This window comes from Marmota monax, unplaced genomic scaffold (assembly GCF_021218885.2).
Source record: "Marmota monax isolate L192 unplaced genomic scaffold, Marmota_monax_Labrador192_F-V1.1 WCK01_AAM20220418_F8-fsc00001, whole genome shotgun sequence".
In the NCBI taxonomy this organism is placed as follows: domain Eukaryota; kingdom Metazoa; phylum Chordata; class Mammalia; order Rodentia; family Sciuridae; genus Marmota; species Marmota monax.
Window position 1 is genome coordinate 52613604 of NW_026693777.1, and position 21384 is coordinate 52634987.

At 34.2% G+C, this 21384-nt stretch overlaps 1 protein-coding gene across 5 annotated transcripts in view; it reads right to left on the bottom strand.

Annotated features, from left to right (window-relative positions):
* The window catches only part of Dmxl2 (Dmx like 2), a 172126-nt gene that overhangs the window by 119531 nt on the left and 31211 nt on the right, over positions 1-21384 (bottom strand). For all 5 annotated transcript variants that reach the window (XM_058584798.1, XM_058584800.1, XM_046460940.2 and 2 more), the window contains exons 4-6: positions 18234-18312; positions 17296-17431; positions 16592-16658 (exon numbers count right to left, since the gene is read on the bottom strand). In XM_058584798.1, coding sequence (XP_058440781.1) covers positions 16592-16658; positions 17296-17431; positions 18234-18312 — 282 coding nt within the window. The remainder of the gene's footprint in view (positions 1-16591; positions 16659-17295; positions 17432-18233; positions 18313-21384) is intronic.

Genomic DNA, 21384 nt, shown 5'->3' on the forward strand with positions numbered 1-21384 from the left:
GTAGTTTTTGAAGTATTAAGGGACTCTATCTAAAGACCATAGACCCTAAAATAATCCCAGTGTTTACTCAGTTGTTACAGTTAAAGAAAACAATCTCATATTAGGGTAAGCAAAGAGAGATAATTAGAAACATGAAAACAATGGGAAGGAAATCATTAACATAAAGGGAAGAATCTTGAAAATAAACAATATTTTTTGTGGGTATTTTAACAGTTCTTCTAGGGAGGGGTAAAAATCACAAAATTTGTATCAGTATACTATTCTTTTCTTTCTTTCTTTCTTTTCTTTTTTTTTTCTTTTGACAGTGCCAGAGATCAAACCAAGGGCCTTGCACATACTAGGCAAAGGCTCTACCACTGAAATACACTCCCCATCCCAAACGTACTTATAATTCAATCCAATTACATGCCTTTTAAAATATATTTCATAAGAACCAATTATTTTACTGCATTTGTTCACATCCAGATACAGATTTATTAAAGAGCCAAATGTCACCCTAGGAAATTCAAAGGTTTTCAGGCCATTTTTTTACTTCAAATCAAAATCAATCTGTAGTACACAAATGGGTAATAATGGTATGGTATTAACTACCTGTACAACTACAGAATAAGTTACAAGATTCATTCAGACAACAAATATTTATTAAATGCAGGCTGAACTGCTGGAGATACAGTTGGGGCAGGGATGGAGACAGGGACAATAAAATATATTTTTTAGAAGGAATGACAACACTTAATAGGGACACACATTATCATTTCATTTATAAATGAAATAAATTCTACAGATAAAAAATAGAGGGAACTAGGAAATCATTTAATTGGGAGATTTGACCCCATCTGGGAGGTCAGATGTCGCATTCTTCATGACTAAAACACTCAGGATCACTCCAGGGGAACTGGGCTGCCCAAAATAACCACATAAGAGACGAGATACCTTTTTCTTTGGGGGTCCTGTGATGGCTCCTCTGACCTTAAGGGTCCGCAGAAAAATAGAGAGCGCAAGCCTGTGCTGACCCCTTTTATTGAGGAAAAGCCATTCAAATTAGGCAAGGAGTCAGGTTTCAGGGGGCTGAGTCTAGCTTCATGATGTCTGACTGACATCCACACCCAAGGGCAGAGTAAGAGAAGGGGACACACAAAGGGCGTTTCCATGGAACATTCTATCTCAAACAGGGCAAAGGATTAATATCACAAAGGAACAGGTGAGCATAGCTCGACCCATGGAGCTGTAGGAAGACACGCCTATGCATGAAGAACAAACATTCGCTATATTTTTTTTTTACTAATCTCAAAATCGGGGCTAGGCTATCATCTACAGCCACTTAAAAGTGGCCAGATCACTGAAAGTGACCGACAGTGCCTCAACCAATCAGGAGAGGAAAAACGCTGGTCACATGACATGGCGGCCTACCACAGTCAGAGGTTACATCAAGAATGGAAGGACACAGCCAGTGGTGCACACCTATAATCTCTAGTTAACTGGAGGGCTGAACCAGGAAGATGGCGAGTTCGAGGCCAGTCTCAGCAACTTAGCAAAGCCTTAAGCAAATCAGCAAGACCCTGTTTCAAAATTTTAAAAAAATTAAAAAAGAGAGCAGGGGCTGAGGATATATAGCTCAGTGGAAAGCATTCTTGGGTTCAATCCCCAGTACCAAAAAAAGAATGGGAGAATGCTTAGAAGATGAACAGGGAAGGATGAGTGTTCCCTAAACAGAGAGAATGGAACATTAAAGGCCTTGAAAGCAGCAAAGAGCCTAGCAAATTCAAAGCCCTGAAAGGACATCACTGTGGTAGATGTTAAGGTGGAAAGAAGCTACAGGGGCCGGATTACACAGAAGAACCTCACAGACGAGGGTAAGAATTTGTAATCTTCATCTTATGAGAAAATATGAGTCATTAAAGAACTATGAACAGGGGAGTGGTATGTTCAACTAACTTCTGTGAGAAGAGTGGATTACAGGAGGGTCCATTTAAGAGAGTACACTAAGGGTCTAGATCTAAGAAGGTGCTAACTTGGGTCCTACCCAAGTGGAGGGGCAGAGAAGTAGACTTTAGCTCTGAAAACTACAGCTTCTTTTGTGATAGCTAAAATCACAAAATCATATGATTTTGAGTTTCCTTAAGCTTATATTTTAATTATGCACTGTTAGGACTAGACTGTGTACACACATTCAAACTGTTCTATCATGTGTTCTAAGCCATTTGATAGATTTGACTATTCCTCCTTCTTGAGTCTTTTGTATTTCTTCTTTGTTTAAATATACATTTTTTTAGTTTTAGATGGACACAATACATTTATTTTGTTTTATTTTTATGTGATGCTGGGGATCAAACCCAGTGCTTCACTCACGCTAGGCAAGCACTCTACCACTGAGCCACAACCCTGGCTTTTGTATTTCTTGACTTTTGTATTTCTTTTTTTTTTTTTTCTTTTAAAGAGAGAGAGAGAGAGATAATTTTTTTTTTAATATTTATTTTTTAGTTCTCGGCGGACACAACATCTTTATTTGTATGTGGTGCTAAGGATTGAACCCAGGCCAAATGCATGCCAGGCGAGCGCGCTACCGCTTGAGCCACATCCCCAGCCCAACTTTTGTATTTCTTGACTTCTCCAATATCACATTTTCCTAGTTTTCTTTCTACTGCACGGCCACTCTTTCTCAGAATTCTTTGTAGGCTTCTCCCCCTTTTTTCCTACTTAACGCTTGAAGGATTTGATCCTGAGTCCCATTCTCTATTATAAACTGTCACTCTCTAGTTAATTTCACGGGGCCTGTAACTTTAAACACCACCTTTTGCTCATGAATTCAAACTCCACATCTCTAATCTTGACTTTTCCAGCAAACTCCTGTCTCTCTGAAAAAGAACCTTCCTATTTGACATCTTAACCTGGATGTATCTTAAATTCTCTTCTAGCCACTATAACATTCTGTTGTTCTGCAATAATCTCCGCTTATTCCTGCTAGGCATAATGGAACACACCTATCATCCCAGCAGCAGAAGAGGCTGAGGCAGGAAGATCTCAAACTTAAGGCCAGCCTCAGCAACTTAGTAGGACTAGGGATATAGCTCAGTGATAAAACACATCTGGGTTCAATCCCCAGTACTCCCTCTGCCCCCGAAAAAAAAATCCCTGCTAATTTCAACCTCAGATAATTCATACTTTTCATACTTGATGTTCCCTGAACAAAAAACCTTCCTATAAAGACTGTCTATTCTAACAGAAACCCAGTTGCACTACTACATCATCCTGTCTTAATTTCCTGGATACTACTCTTTAATACTTGATGTTTTTCCTGTCTTTCTTTTCTCATTAGAAGGTAATTTTTACAAGGACAGGAACCTTACCTATCATATTCATCATGAACAGTTCAGGATATATGGCAAAATTCAAAAGAATATTTGTTATATGTGGGAATTAAGGTTAATTTCAGGTACAATTCCAAATTAGTTTTTCCTCCAAAAATATACTATCAATTCTCTTACACACACACACACACACACATATCTATAAAGAAAGAGAAATGAGGGAGAGACTATCATGATGTAGGAACAACTATCAAAGATTCTCATACATCTTACAAGTATAGGTGACTAGTTTGGGGGATAGAGGGCAGAGGAGGAATGTGTACTAGGTATCAAAACCCAGGGATCTGCCACCGAGCCCCAATCCTAGAGAATTCTGAAATATCTTTTCTTTGGTCAGTTCCATGATAAAATACATTAAACAATATACATATTAAAATACATGTTTTAAAAAGTTAAAAGAATTCTAAACTAGAAAGCCTGCACTACAGAACAATTTCAACAAAATATCCCATGAAGATGAAATGGGGGAAAAAAAGTGAAAACCAGCAAAGGAAGGAACTACACTAAAGAAATAGTCAATCAAATGAAAAACTAAATTCAAATTAAAAACTAGAAATAAACACAAATAAATGGGAATACCAATCATATCTCAATAATAGCCTTGAACATTGATGGCCTAAATTCATTAATCAAAAGACACAGACTGGCAGATTGGATTAAAAAACAAGACCTGGGGCTGAAGGTGTAGCTCAGTGGTAGAGCGCTTGCCTGGCATGTGTAAGCACTGGGTTTGATCCTCAGCACCACATAAAAATAAATAAATAAAAATAAAGACATTCAAAAAAGATACAATAAAGTTTGAAGGAAAAAAAAAAAAGACCCAACAATATGCTGTCTGAAAAAGACTTACCTAATAGTTTTCCTCCAAAAATGTACTATCAATTCTTTTACACACACACAAAGAGAAAGAGAAATGAGGAAGAGACTATCATGATAAGAACAACTATCAAAGATATCCACAGACTGAAGGTGAGAGTGTGGGAAAAAAACATATCACTCACATGGATCACATAAACAATCAGCAGTTTCTATCATCATATCAGATAAAGTGGACTTTAAGCCAAAATTAATCAGAAGGGACAAAGAAAGCCATTTCATACTGCTTAAGGAAATTATACATCAAGACATAACAATCGTAAATTTATGCCCCAAACAATGGAGCATCTACATACATCAAACAAACCTCCTCATTTTTTGGTCTATATCCAAAGGACTTAAAATCAGTATACTATAATGACATAGCCACACCAATGTTTACAGCAGCTGAATTCACAACAGCTAAACTATGGAACTGACCTAGACATCCACCAATAGATGAATGGATAAAGAAACCATGGTATATATACACAATGAAATAGTACTCAGCATTAAAAGAGAATAAAATTATGGCATTCTGGTAAACGGATGGAGTTGGAGAATATCATGCTAAGCAAAGTAAGCCAATTCCAAGAAAACAAATGCCAAATGTTTTCTATGATGGGGGGCAGGCATGGGAAGAATGGAGGAGCTTTGGATTGGGCAAAGGGAAGGGTGAGGAGGGGTTATGAGGATAGGAAAGATGGTGGAATGAGATCAACATCATTACCCTAGGTACATGTATGATTGCATGAATGGTACATCTCTACACCATGTACAACCGGAGAATAAAAATATTGCACTCCATTTATGTATGATGAATTGAAATGCATTCTGCTGTCATGTACAACTATTTGTTCTACAAATAAAAAATTGAAAAAGAGAAAAAAAGAATCAAATAGACCACAACACAATAATACTGGATAACTTTAACATGCCTCTGTCACCACTGGATAGATCCTCCAAACAAAAACTAAATAAAGAAGCTATAGAAGTAAGAAAATACAATTGATAATTTAGACTTAATAGACATACATAGCGTATTTCATCCATCAATGACTGAATACACTTTCTTCTCAGCAGCACACAGATCCTTCTCTAATATAAATCATGTTATGTAAGCTGTCACATATGTCAGCATACAATTGGAATATTACCTTAATATATTTTTAGCACCTGTAGAATTATTCTGATAGCTCCCTTTCCATTGATATTAATTTTTGTGTTCTTGCTCTTTTCTTGATTAGATTTGTTTGATTTTTATCAAATTTTGGCTGTATTATTTCTTATCTGTTTCATATATTTCTGCTCCTAAATCTTAGTTTTTCCTTCCTACTACTTTTTTTTTGGGGGGGGGGGTGGTGCTGGGGATTAAACCCAGGGCCTTGTGCATGGAAGGCAAGCACTCCACCAACTGAGCTATATCCCAAGCCCTCTACTACATAATATGAAAATAAAATTTCCTAGCTTCTTTCTGATACAAGTACTTTAAGTTATAAATGTTCGTTTTAGTGTTTCATCCCAGAGATCCTGATATTTTAAGCTTTCATATTCACTTAGTTCAAAGCACTTTTTATTTACTTTCCTTATGCTTTCTTCCTTGACCTCTGAGATATTTATAAGTGTGGCATTTAATTTTGAAATAGCTGACATGTGGGGGTGGGGTTCTGTATATCTTAAGGTGATTGATTTCTAATGTAATAAATCATACAGGAAACACAGTCTGCAAGATTTCAAATTTTAAAAAAGTAATGGAAATGCTTTTTATATTGATTGTATTAGTTACATACATGCCAAAACTGATCAAACTGCATACACTTCAAATATGTGCATTTTATTATACTTCAATTTTACCTCAATAAAGCTATGGGGGGGAAAGCTGAAAAAAATAAAATACAGTACATGTCTCAAATAAAAGTATATATACTACCTGCCCATAATCATAATGCCATTAATGATATTTCAAAGGGGATAACAGGAAAATGTGTTCTAAATACATAGTATGCACAATATGCAAGCTGATATCAAAGCAATGACTAACTGGGAATATTATAAAGCTACATTCCAATAGGAATCTAGAGCAGCTCTCTGATCATTCTGAATTGGTTCAATTAAATCATTCAAGACTTCACCAAAATGGTCTCATTAAGTCAAAGGAATGACTGACTATCCTAAGTATTCACTTATGCTAATCTTAAGAAATATGAGTTTTAAAAAATCTGAATTATTTTTCATGGTTAAATTTTAAAAGTAATGGGGCACTAACTGTTAAAAATCCAAAGTTAAAGGTAATTTAACTTTGATAATTTAAGAGATCAAAAGCATGAATTACATGATTTTTCAAACTTTTTTTTCTTTTTTATTTTTATTTGGTCTTTTTAGTTACACATGACAGTACAATCTATTTTTATTTTTCAAACTATTTTTCCTGTGATTCTGAAAAGTTTTCCTTTATTGGGCCATGCTTCTTGGACATCAAGAAAAATTCTTTGTGAATCTCTGCATATTAAGGATTTTTTTTAATTTGAAGATGATTGAACTGGCTTATCAAAATTCTCAGGGTTTTATTTTTTAAATCCAGTTTAAGTTTTTTCCCTTCCCACTTATTTTAGCTGTATTTATTTTTTCTTTTTCCCTTAGGCTCCTTGATTTCTGCTTAGCAAGGTTGTTTAGGTAGCTCTATTATTTAGGAGGGGAAGCAAAAAGGAGCACACATGGCAAAGAACTACAGGCAACCTCTAGAGTCTGGGAGAGGCCTCTAGGGTCTGGGAGAGGTCTTCAGCAAACAGTAGCCAAAAAGCAAACCCCTTAGTCATGCAGCTGCACAGAAATAAATTCCAACAAAAACCTGAGTGAGCTTGAAAATTAATTATATCCTAGTCAAGCCTCCAGATGAAAACTCAGCCCTGACATTTTTATTTACCTTTCCGATCCTCCCTGATCAGAAGCTTCTAGATAAACCATCCAGGACTCCTAATCTACAGGAGCTAATAGACATTTGGGTGGGTTTTTTGTTTTGTTTTGTTTTGTTTTTTTGTTTTTTGTTTTTTGGTGGGTTTTTTTGTAGTTGTAGATGGACAGCATGCCTTTATTTTATTTGTTTATTTTTATGTGGTGCTGAAGATCGAATCCAGTGCCCCATGCATGCAAGGCAAGCACTCTGCCGCTGAGCTACAGCCCCAGCCTGACGTTTGATTTTAAATTGCTAAGTTTGTGGTCATTTGTTACACGATAAAAGAAAACTAATAAAGACTCCTACCTATAAATGTTATGAGTAAAATTAAGACAAGCAAAAAGAATAGAGCAGAGTAAGGTACAGTAAAATTTTAAAAGAGGTGCTTAGGGAGAACCACACTCAGGTGATAATTAACGGGGGAAAGCAATGCTGATCTCTGGGGAAAGAGTTTTATAAGCCAAGAGAACAACAAGTTTAAAACTCTGAGATGGGAACATCCTTACCCTGTTTAGGGACAACAATGAGGTCTGAATGGAGTCCAGCATACAAGGGAGAAAATAACCAGAGATATGGTCAAATGTGTGATGGGGGACCTAGTACATATAAGGCCTGATAGGCCATCATGAAGACTCAGGATTTTCAGAAATAAAATGAGAAATCTTTTGATGGTTTTTAACAGAAGAGTGACATGATCTGACTTCCATTTTTAAAAGATTACTCCACCAGTCGGTTTGAAATTACAGGAAGAAAGCAAAAACTGGAAAAATATTGTAATGAAAATTTTAATATATAAGCCAAGCACAATGGTGAACACATATAATCCTAGTGACTCAGGAAGCTGAGGCACAAGAATCATAAGATTGAGGCCACCCTGGACAACCTACTGAGACTCTGTCTCAAAATACAAAATAAAAAGGAATGGGGATATAGCTTAATGATAGAGCATTCCAGGTGTCAATCCCCAGTACCACCACGAAAAAAAAAATTTTTTAAATAATGTAAAAATACAAGTGATAAGGGCTGGGGTTGTGGCTCAGTGGCAGAGCGCTTGCCTAGCATATGTGAGGCACTGAGTTCGATTCTCACCACCATGTATCAATAAATAAAATAAAGGTCCACTGACAACTACAATATATTTAAAAACAAAATATATGAGTGATAAATGATGACTTCAACCAGATTATAATGTCAAAGTGAGCAGAATGTAGATATATTCTGAAGTTAGAGCCATCAGAGGAATAATTCAAGGTGAGGGGAGTGAAAATTAGAGGAGAAATACAGCCAAAAGATACAAATTTGAATGTCATCAGCATATAAAAATGGCAATTAAGTGGCATCTGAAACCATAAGACAAGATCTCTAAGAATAAAGAGTATAGAGAGAGGAGAGGTCCAAGAAATGAGTCCTAGGTACCCCAACATTTAAAAATAGAGAGAGACGGTGACACCAAAAAAACAGGAAAGGCAGCCACAATTAAAAAGAGGAACACAGGATTTCTCGGGCAGTGAAAATATTCAATATGACATTATAATAGATATATGTCATTATAGTTTTCCAAACCCACAGAATGTATACACCAAGAGTGTAATATAAGTACTGACTTTAAGTGGTAATGATTCATCAATGTAGGTGCATCATTAACAACAAATGTACCACTCTATTTGGAGATGCTGTTAGTGAGAAAAGCTATGCATGTTTGGGAGTGGAGCGTATATAAGATTTCTCTATACCTTCCTTTCAATTTTGCTAGGAATCTAAAACTTCTCTAAACAAAATTAAGGCTTTAAAAGAAGGTGGAAATAACCAACCAAGTTAAATTATGCTGATAGGTTTAGTAAGAATTAACCACAGGATTCAGTAATAGGAAGTCTCTTGAGGACAGTTTCAGAGAAGTGATGGTGGGAGGGCTCAACTGAAAATGAGGAGAAACATAAGCAGACAGCAGCACTTTCTAGATTTTACAAGGAAGACAGGGAACTGTGGCAGAAGCTGGGAGGGAAAGCCACGAGTTATTGTTATTTACTTATTCTACAATGAACACGATTATAGCACATTTGGTATACCACGCTGTATGAGTCAGCTTGGGCTGCCATAACAAAAAACAAACAAACAGACAAAAAAAGAAACACTGGGTGGCTTAAGCAACAAAAAGTTATTTCCTCATAGCTCTGGAAGCTAAGAGTCCAAGATCAGGGTGTCAGCCTGGTTGGGTTCTGGTGAGGGCTCTCTTCCTGTCTTGTAGGTGACCATCCTCTCACTGTACCCTCACATGGCAGAAAAAGCAAGCTTGCTTATCTCTTCTTGTAAGGGCACTAATCCTAACACATCCATTCTTGTGACCTCATCTAACCCAAAGTACCTCCCAAAGTCTCCATTTCCTAACACCATCAAACTGGGGGTTAGAACTTCAGTGTATGAATTTGGGGAGTTACAAACATTCAGTTTACAACACAGGCTAATTAAATGACCTAGGAGAGAAGGGAAAACAGATTTGAAAATAGAAGAGTTAACTAATAATGATGCCCCTAAGTAAACAAGCAAATAAGATCTAGTATATATATTTGCGAAAGAATTGGCCCTATGTAAAAGCACAGAGTCCATCTATGGTAAAATAAGGCAAGGCAGAATATACAGATACATAGTAGAGAAGTGAACAGACATAGATAGTTGGTAGAACGTTATCTGTGTTCTGATTATGTCTGTTTTCTCTGGTAAGAACCTACAGTAAACAAATGCTAAAGCTTTTTTTAAAACAGCTCTATGAAAAGTCAGTTCAGAAGCACCTCCACACTGCCAAGAAAACCCCAAAGACAATCTCTAAGGATTAAATTGGCTTTTCAAAAAAGAAAAAGCCAGGTGTCGTGGCATACACTTGTAATCCCAGCATGTACGGAGACTGAGGCAGGAGGATCACAAATTCGAGGCCACCCTCAGCAACTTAGCCAAGCCCCAAGCAACTTAGTGAGACCCTGTCTCAAAATAAAAAGTAAAAAGAGCTGGGGATGTAGCTCAGTAGTGGCGTCCCTGGGTTCAATTCTCTAGCACCAAAAAAAAAGGGGGGGGGGGGCAAATCTCACTCCAACACATAGATCTCTCATAAATCTTAAAACAAGAGCAAACAGAATCCAAGAATATAATACACTATAATCAAGTTGAGATTATTCCAGAAATCCAATGTTTGTTTAACACTTGAAAATCAGTCTATGTATTTCACCTTATTAAAAGATTAAGATAAAAAATAATGATAAGTGAGGCACTAAGCAACTCAGTGAGACCCTGTCTCTAAATAAAATACAAAATAGAGCTGGGAATGTGGCTTAGTGGTCAAGTTCCCCTGAGTTCAATCCCCCCCGCAAAAAACTACAAACAAACTACAAGTAAAAGGAAACTTCCTTTATCTGAAAAAGAATATCTACAATAAATACCTTACATATACTTACTTATGGTGACATAGTATAAGGTATCTCTTTGAAATGAAAAATAAGAAAAAGATAACTATTTTTTTAATATTTACTTAGTTACAGGTGAACACAATACCTTTATTTTATTTTTATGCAACCCCAACCCCAGAAAAAGATAACTTTTATCAGCACTTTTATTCAATACTATACTAGAGGTCCTAGATATTTCAGTTAAAAAAAGAAAATAATATGAAACATGAGTGTTATAAAAAATGAACTAATAGTACTCACTATTCATAGATAAAATCCAAAAGGATCTACAAAGGAATTATAAGAATTAATGTGTTTAGTAAGATTGCTGGACATAATGCCAATATGCAAAAATTAATCAGGGGCTAGGGTTGTAGCTCAGCGGTAGAGCGCTCACCTAGTACGTGCGAGGCCCTGGGTTCGATCCTCAACACCACATAAAAATAAATAAATAAAGGTATTGTGTCCAACTATAACTAAAAAATAAAATTTTTTTCAATTAATCACACGTCCATATACCAGCAACAATTATTAAGTGATATTTGCATAATGATATCATCTATAACAGCATCAAGAATATCAAACAGCCAGGTGCAGAGGTGCACACCTGTGATCCCAGCATCCCAGCAAAAGCAAGGCACTAAGCAACTCAATGAGACCCTTAGCTGGGGATGTGGCTCAGTGGTCAAGTGCCCCTGAGTTCAATCCCCAGTAACCACCGTCCCACCCCCAAAAAAGAATATCAAACACCTAGGAATGAATCTAACTAAATATGTTTATGATCTCCACATAGAAAATTAATAAAATATTACTGAGGAAAATGAAACATTTAAATAAACAAATGTCCATTCTATGTTCCCAGATGGAAAAACTAAATGTTATAAAATGTTTATTCTCCCCAAACTGACGTATAAAGTCAATGCGATACCAATCAAGATCATAAAAGAGTTTCTGTTCATTTGTTTTATAAAACATCAGCTTATTCTAAAATTTTATGGAAATACAAAGGGCCAAAAATAAACACACTAATCTTACAAAAGAAAAACAAGATGGGAGAACTTGCTCTACCAGATATCAAAACAATTTAAAAGCTATAGCAATTAAGACAGATGGCACTGGCACAAGAAAAGACCAATGGACTAGAGAAAAGAGCCCAGAAACCGACCCACAGAAATATGGACTTTGATTTTATAACAAAAATAGGCATACAGAGCAATGAAGAAAAGAAAGGCTTTTTAATAAGTTGTATACGACAATTGGATAGTCATACAGAAAAATTAAACTTGGTCTCTTCCTAACCATACCTAAAAATTATTCCATAAAGATTTTGGATCTAAATGTGAAAAACAAAACATAAAATTTCCAGATTCTAGAATAGGAATTCTTAGCCCAAGGTCCCCTGACCCAAAGGTTCCATGGTTAGAAGTCAAGATACAAAAGATATTTGCAATACATCATCTGTATCTCATTGTGCCTTAGTATTTTGGTGTGCCAGTTTCAACTGAATGCATCTCCATATCTTTGCCTGCAGTTTTCAAAGAGCTGGTTGAGTGCTGAGAATCAATGCTGTGTCCTCACCAGCCCTCAATTTTTGACGTGTATGAAGAATGAACATGTGTAAGGAATGCTGTGTGCAAGGAACACTGGCTACCAGGGTGTCCAGAGAATTAAGCTTGGAAAGGCACTAAAAAAAGGGTATATTTTCAAGTTCATTAATGTATTCCTCAAAGTCAGTATATTTCTTGTAATCATTCCCATATTAACTACTGATATTTGAATCCTTATCTCAAGGTCTACATCTAGGGAAACTAAGAAAACTAAGACCCAGTAGTACCATGAACTTGGATGGAGAAGAACAATTCTCTATTTTCAAAACTGCTAATTGAAGGAAATGGTTCAATAAACCAAAGTAACATTAGCACTACACATGATCTTAGAGATCATAAATATTTTCATATCACATGACAGTTGCTATATATCAAAATGTTTTTACATTCATCTTTACTTGGAAACTGTTTGTTATTGAAACTACCACTAAACTACACATGATTGCAATCTTCCTGTCTATAATGTGCTGTGCAGTTTTCCTGTCTATGTTATTCATGTAACTATTGAGCAACTAACTCTATGCCAAGTAATTATGCAACCACAAAACAGTAAATTTGAATGTTTTCACAACTAGAGATTAACTCAAAAAGCCATGGATGAATACTGATATTCTTGGAAAGCTTAGCTTTACTTTATAAAGTGATATATGGAAGTTTTTATTGCATATGCAAAAATTAAATGCAATTAAACTTTAACCTTTCCATATTTGAGATCTAATTTTTGTTACTATATGCATTTATTAAAATGTATGTCTATTATCACAAAATTCAGTATCATGAAGTCATTATTTTAACATTTCCTTTATAATGTTGTGTATTTTCTTTTATGCATTTTAAAAAATAATACTGTTTAGAAGGATATATAGGCTCCACTAGATAAAAGACAAAAACACAAAACAAAACTTTAAGAAACTCATCTAGATGATTATACAATAAGCCAGGCACAGTGGTGCATGCCTGTAATGCTAATAACTTGTGAGGCTGAGGCAGAAGGATGACAAGTTTGAAGTCAGTCTCAGCAATTTAGTGAGACCCTGTCTCAAATTTTTATTAATTAAAAAAAAATGTCTGAGAATGTAGCTCAGTGGTTAAGCATGTCTGGATTCAATCCCTGATACCAAAAACAAGAGGGGAAAAAATTACTATTAATATAAGAAAATCCTCAGAATCTCAACGTAGAAAAATTTATTAAACAGAGCTCAACCTTAAAGGAAAAAAACTTAATAATCTTGATGTTAAAATTAAATACCACTATTCACAAAAAGATACCATTAATAAAGTGAATGAATAAGTAATAAGTGAGAGAACATCTTTACAAAATGTATAATTGATAAAGAGTTCATACTCAGAAATAAAGAACTCCTACAAATCAGTAAGAAAAAAGATTTTTAAACAACTGTTTAAAAATTAGACAAGGGACTGACCCATCATTTGCTTTTAAATCAGTCATCCAAATACCCAATAAACCTATGAAAGGGTATTTAACAACCTTATTAATAACATGGAAATGCCCTTTAAACCTACAATGAGGTAACATGGGCATTCACCAAATACAAAAGATTAAAAGTCTGACTACATCAGTGCTGACAACGAACAATAAGAACTATGTACACTATTAGTGAGAGTGTTAAGCAGTATAAATGCTTTGGAAAACTGGCAATACCTCCAAAGATTACAAAAATTAAGTTGCATAAAAAAAAATCAACTATATGGTGTAAGCTCAAAACTGTAGTAAAACATTATATTATTTGAGAATTTACACATGTGAAATTATTTTTTTAAATAAGCAATAAAATGATAAAACATAAAATTCAAGATTCTGATTGCCTGGGGTGGGAGGAGAAAGAAGAGATGTGAGGAGGAAGATAAGGGGCCCATTAATTTTAGTTGTCTCCAGTTGAGTAGTGATTTTTTAATTTGTTTTATATTTTTTAATTTGTTTCATTTTAATTTGTTATATAGCTGAGCATAGTGGTACATGCCTACGATCCCAGTGACTTGGGAAACTGATGCGAGAGGATTTCAAGTTCAAGGCCAGCCTTGGCAACTTGTTGAGCCCCTGTCTCAAACTGAAAAATAAAAAGGACCAGAAATGTAGCTCAGTGGTAGAGCACCCCTGGGTTCAATTTCCACATGCACACACACAGACACACACAAAGTATGTTATAAGTTTTATATATATATATATATATACTTTCTGTACTCATGAAAAATATAATTTTAAAAAGAAACACTCAGATAATAAGAAAGAACTCTTGGAAATTAAAAATGTAATCACAGGGAAAAAAATTATTTCAAAATTTAAGCTGAAAAATACCCCAGAAATGAAGTAAAAAGATGAGGAGATGGAAAATATAGAAGGGAAAAATAGCAAATTAGAGGGTTAGAAAATAAGGCACACATCTGAATCAGAAGAGATCCAGAAAGACAGAGAAGGAAATACTATAAAAATATTCTCTCAGAACTGAAGGACATGAATTTCCAGATTAAGCAGGTCCGCCAAATAGCCTAAACAACAAAGTCTTTATCCATTAGAGGCAGATACTGAAATGTTTCCAGAGGACTAACTCAAAACATAGGCATCATAATGAAATTTCAGAACTCTGGGGATAAGGAGAATCGCCTCAAAACCTCTGTAGCTAGAGACTGGGAAGTATAGCCATACTGGTATTATATTTCTCAATAACAACACTAGAAGCCAGGAGGCAATAAAATACTGACACTAAAAATTCTGAGGAACAGTGATTTTAAACTAATTCTAGGCCCAACCAAATCAAGGAGAAGGAAAAAAAAATTTAAGATATACAAGGCCTCAAAAACGTTTATTCCTATTCTTTTCTCAGAAACCTACTAACCTACTGGAGCATACCTCTATCAAAACAAGGAGAGAAGATAAATAATGATTTAAAAAAAAAAAAACAGAATTTAACAAAGAAGAAAGACAAAGAGAATTTCCACAGTTGGTAAAAGAAAATCCTCAAATGATAGTTTTGTTAGTTTATACTTGTAGAGAAACAAAGCCAGATTTGAGCAGAGAAAACACATTTCCAGGATATTTTCTATGTGAGATTATTCTGAGATATAATACCAAATTCTGTCAGTAATTCTGTGGATGAATTAGTTAGGTATAAGATATTACTGTCTACAAAGTGATTATACCTATGAAGAATATCATATGATCTCTTTTTTTTTTTTTTCCAGAGACAGGTTCATTTGGGAAAGCAGAAACACATTTGAAGGAGAATGAGGCCCATTTCCAGGCCCATCTTAACAATGTAATAATAAATACCAATTTACCCCAAAATATCAGATATCTACACCAGGAAGATTAAAGTATAGAAAGCAAATATGCATTAGATGTGGATATAGGGCTGGAAGCAGCAGCTAGAAAGCTAAAATCTCAGCTTCCCTCCTAGGAAGGTAAGAAAGGATACATAAAACAGGGTAGAAAAAAACATAAGTTTTAGCAAGTTATTTAGGAACAGGGAAGGAAATATCAAAACATTCAACTTGATGAATAATTGCCTCAGTACACTGGAAATAAGAGTGGGAAGAATGAGTTAAAGAACTTCTTTTCATCATGAATCCAGTAGTACAATTTTCCTTTTAATAAAATTATATTTGGGCCATGTGTGATGGCGCATGCATGTAATCCCAGTGGCTTGGGAGGCTGAGGCAGGAGAATTTGCAAGTTCAAAGCCAGGCTCAGCAAACTAGCAAGGCCCTAAGCAACTCAGTGAGACGCTGTCTTTGAATAAAATACGAAAAAGGGCTGGGGATGTGGCTCATTGGTTAAATGCTCCTGGGTTCAATCCCCAGTGCCAAAAAAAAAGTTATATTTCGGAGGCTGAAAGCAGGAGGATCACAAGTTGAAGGCCAGCTTTAGGGAGACCATGTCTCTAAATAAAAATATGAAGGTCTGGGAATATAGCTTGTGGTAAAGTGCCCTGGGTTCAATCTCCAGTACCAAAATAAATTAATTAACTAAAATTAAATTAAATACACTATTTGTAAATGTAAAAATTAGTTTTTAAAAATGTATATGAGCTAAATTCAAGTAAAACTAATAATAATAGCCATTATTTCTCTGCGTACCACATAGTACATACCAGGTCTTCTACACATGGTTTATATTTTTTCTATTGTTTTTTTTGTGGGGTTTTTTGGTTGCACTGGAGATCAAACCCAGGGCTTCACAAATGGCAAGCAAGTGTTCTACCACTGAGCTATATTCCCAACCTCATAAACATTATTACTATTTCTCTGGCCAGCTGTATAGAATAGTAGTATCCCAATTTTACAAAGAAAGAAATAGAAAATACAGATGAATAAGGAAAATTTTTAGTTGTTTTAGTTTTTTGTTTGATCCTTTACCTTTCCAGCAGTAGCAAAATATTCACCATCAGGAGACCATTCCATCAAATGTACAGAGACTGAAGTTCTAAAACAAAAAAACAAACAGTTAGCATTTTTAAAATCTGGTACCCAGTACACGTAAATGATCAAGATAAAATTTTCATTACATCAAAGTTATAATCATCAGAACATGAATGTTTTGCCTCCCTAAAAATTAAAAAAAAAAACACCTTCTTAATAACAAATTAATTAAAGCTAATACAAAGTTCACTTTAGAGAAAGAAAAAATGTAAGTAATATGAATACAGGGTACCTCCACCCACAAAATGTTAAAAACTGAGCTCATCATCTTCTCTGGCTAACTGGCCCTTTTCATATAATCCATGTTAATGTTAATGGTGCAGCCATCCTTCCACTTGAAAGAATAACTGGCAGCTTCCCAGTTTATATATTACCTACTAATTAATAATTTTTACATGTCAATCCTGACAACTCAAGTCCTGGAGCTTTCCTGAAAATACTGCTATACTTTTTTATAAACATTTATGGCACAAACTGAAGGATGACATTATAATATAATCGGTTTTGGTTAGAAAAATTCTGCTTTTGAGGCTTCTGAATGAAATGGTACCATCAAAAAATAAAAATCTTTGTAAAAGGAAACATAATTTAGAAAGCATTTTTTTAAATTAATGATCATAACAACAGAGTTAGACACTAACTTGCACTGCCAGACGCACTTCCAATCATTTAAAACAGGAGGAATTTTATTATCAATTTCTTCCTCCTCTTCCAGAATATCACCTCCTGGAGGAGCCCACAACTGAACAGAATCAGTTGCTGTCAACAATCTGTTATCTGAAAATTAAAGAAAGTTCTGATGAATAAGCAAGGATTATCTTGGGAAAGAAATGCACTTGTGGGCTTCTGCCTTGGTCTGCAAACTATCAGAGGAAAAACACACAATACTTTCCTATGAAAAACACTTGGAGTATACATATTTAGAAGCATCCCCTAGAAGAGAGTGAAAAAAGAATCCCTAAACAAGAAAAGCTTACTAGTGAAGAGCTATTGTGTATCTAGCAAGTCTTTTAAAAAAAAAAGGAGGGAGAGTAAAAGTAGAATAAGAAATCCGCAAACCTCTGATATATATACTATATACAGTATAAAATGACATGAGGCATAACTACAAATTAATGAAATTCGGGTTTCTACATGGAATATAAAAATAACTCTTATTAATTGTGAATGTAAAAGGGGCCAACAGCTATTATCATTAGAAGTTCCTAATCTTTGGAGATTAAAGATAGAAATTTCCAGAATTATAAATGATAACAAAATACGGTGGAGTTTTTTTGGTCTCTGTTTTATTGACAATTTTGTCTCTTAGTAAATATGATAAGAGTAAGGTGAAGCACATGTTAACTAAGGAAAAACATCACTATTTCTTGAAATAAAACACTAAAAGGCAGACAAAAAAGCACAGAATAGTAAATTAAGCATTGTTCAAAGCAGTATATATCAAGAAAGAAATATACTTATTCATCAACAAAAGGAAAATATAATATTGATCGTTTTCTTATTATGAAAGGCCATATCATACTGTAATCATACATTTAAAACAAATATTTAATAATTTGTAAATATAATTGCCAAGTACCTTGAGGGTCCCATGCTAAGTTATATGTCACGGAACTCAAAAAAAACTGCCCAGTTTTAAGCCACTGATACTTGAGTTGCTGAAACATGTAGAGAGAAAGAAAAAAGAAAAATATGTTTTAAAAACATCCCAAAACCCCACCATTTCATTATTTTCTTCAACTTAAGCCCTTATGATCTAAAATGAAGATGCAAATACTTCACCATTATTTTCATATGCTATTTTTTAAATAATATTCCAATAAATGGTCCCACTTAGCATTTATTCTGCCACATTAAGCTGTTGGCCAAACCCAAACAAGCATGTTCTCTCAGGCTTCCTTCCACGTCTATAAGTATATTTTTTACACTTAAGATATATTCCCCTCTTCTCCATCTGAAAATTCCTAAGTTTCCATTAAGATTTAGCTAAATCTTCATGTCTGTTATGAAGCTTTCTCTGACATTCTGATAGCACCCAAAGCACTTTGACATTCTGTCATTAAAACATTGATGACATAATTATCAGTCATTTATGTATCTGACTCTTCTTAGTAAATTGCAACTTTTCAAGGGTAGTAACTATACCATAAAAGTCTTTGTATCTTCAGTCGTATTAATGCTTGCTACAAAGATGGCCAAAAATGTTTAATAAAATAAATGTATATTTTTAAAAAGTGTAAAGAAAGAAATGCATATCATAATCCAAAAGATTTAATGTCTAAAAGAAAATTAAATATACTTCAAGAAGTCAACAGATTACGTAACCTATAATGCACAAACCTGATGTATATTATATTTGAATAATTTCCACCCATTTTTAAAAATATTTTCATTCTAAAAGGAGATTTAAAGTTTCAAAGTCGAAAGCCTTCAACACAAAATACAGCATAAAAGTTAACACATTTCTTTGCTATACGTAAATATGATATCCTTTTGTAAAAATACAGTGCAATGTAAAGCCATATAACCTCAGATAAGTTATATATTAACTGTCTAGCAACTAAAATGTTTTTAAATACCTTTTCTCTTTATAATATTTTTTTAAATGTTTAATAAATAATTTATACAAGTTTCTTAAGTACTTCTACATGTAAAACCTACATTTAATTATCTAAAAATAATTTTGTATTTTATAATCAGGGAAAAGTTGTTTTTTAAAGCCTACCGTTGCTAACCAACATCAGCCTCAAAAGTATTTTAAATACTACTCAACAAATCTATTTTAAAAACTACTCAACAAATCTATTTTAAAATAATATTTAAATAATTCCTAAAATTACAAACTTTAAAATAAATGTATATTTTAAAGAAATGTAATGAAAGTATGTATAAAAGACCATATCACAGTGTAATGAGACATTTAAAACAAATATATATATTTGATAATTATATATATTAGATATTTATATATATATATATATATATATATATAATTATCTAATATGCTTTCTTTTAGTGTTCCTTAGAATGTAATCCATGAACCAGCTACAACTGAAGAAATTCGAGGGAATATGAATTTAAATATGTACTCTAGGTGACAATGTTTTGTTTTGTTTTGTTTTTCGCAGAGCTCAAGAATGAACCAGGGCTCATGCATGCTAGATAAACACTCTATGAGTAAGCACTCTAAGTGACTCATAAGTACTTCAAAATTTGACATTCATTTCACAGTATTACTATAAAGAACAGCATTTTAATTCAACTTTTTTTAGAAACATTAAAAGAAGTTATCAAATATACATATTTAATGAAATATACCAAAACTAATTTTAATGCATTTCATTTTTAAAAAAACTTTTTAAAGAAGCTGGGCATAGTGGTGCACAACTATAGTCCCAGTCACTCAGGAGGCTGAGGCAGAAAGATGGTTTGAATCCAGGAGTTTAAGACTAGCCTGGGCCTCAGAGGAAGACCCTGTTTCAAAAGAAAGAGGAAAACAGAGAAAGAGAAAAGAAAAGAGTAAGGCAGAAAAGAAAGAGGAAGGTAGGAAAAAAAGAAAGAAAGAAGGAAGGAAGGAAGGAAAGAAGGGAGGGAGAGAGGGAAGGGAAGGGAAGGAAAAATATAGTTTAAAATTACTTATAGATATTCAACATTCATATTTAACATTTGCAGTTTTGATTATTATGAGTGACTGAGGAGTTCTGATGCATGTAGTTTTGTTTTAAGAAATGCACCAAGGGCACTTTACAAATGAGCTATATCCCCAGGCCTTTTTATTTTTTATTTTGAGACAGAGTCTTGCTAAATTGCCAAGGCTGGGCTTGAATTTGCAATCTTCCTGCCTCAGCTTCCTAAGTCACTGGGATCACAGGCATATGCCACCATGCCCAGCTGCATGTAGTAATTTTTAACAGAATGAATGGTTAAATGAATGTAAAATTTTCTGAATAGTAAATAAAATTCAGTACTCAGTATAAATGTGAATGTTTCTCAATGTGGTGTACTAGATCACAAAGCTGGTAGTGAACTTATCAAAGCCTCTGACTTCAATAAACAAATATTTACAAGTACCAAGTATTTAGAATGAATCAATGAACAAAAGAAATAATGTTCCCTATTCCATATGGATGCATCAAACACACAAGATAAGTGTTATGGAAAAAAGTTTAAAATAGATAGGAAGAGAAGAAGTCAGTTGTAATTTTTATAAAATTGTGGTCAAGGTAGGCCTCACTGAAAAAGTATTTTTCAACAAAAATCTATAAAAAAATATGCAGAAGCTAGCCCTGGAGCTATATGGAGGAAAAACATTCCCAAAATAGCCAATGCAAAAGCCCTAAAATGGGAGGGTAATTGAGGAACAGTAAAAATTTACCAGTGCAACTGGAGTGGAATCAGGGAGAATAAGAACAGTAGGAGATGAGCTGAGAGGTAATTAAATGTGGCACTGTGAAAAAGGAGGTTATAATCTATTTTAAGGGCTGGGTTGTAGCTAAATGGTAGAACGCTTGCCTAGCATGTGTGAGGAACTGGGTTCGATTCTCAGCACCACATGTAAATAAATAAATACAATACAATACAAATCCATTGACAACTAAAACATATTTTTTAAAAAATAATAATCTATTTTAAGGCTTCTGGGTTTTTAATTTGAGAGATATATGGAGTAATTATAGAATTTAAATAAAAGAAGTATCGTAACCTGCTCTGTTGAGAATAAAGATGGGAAG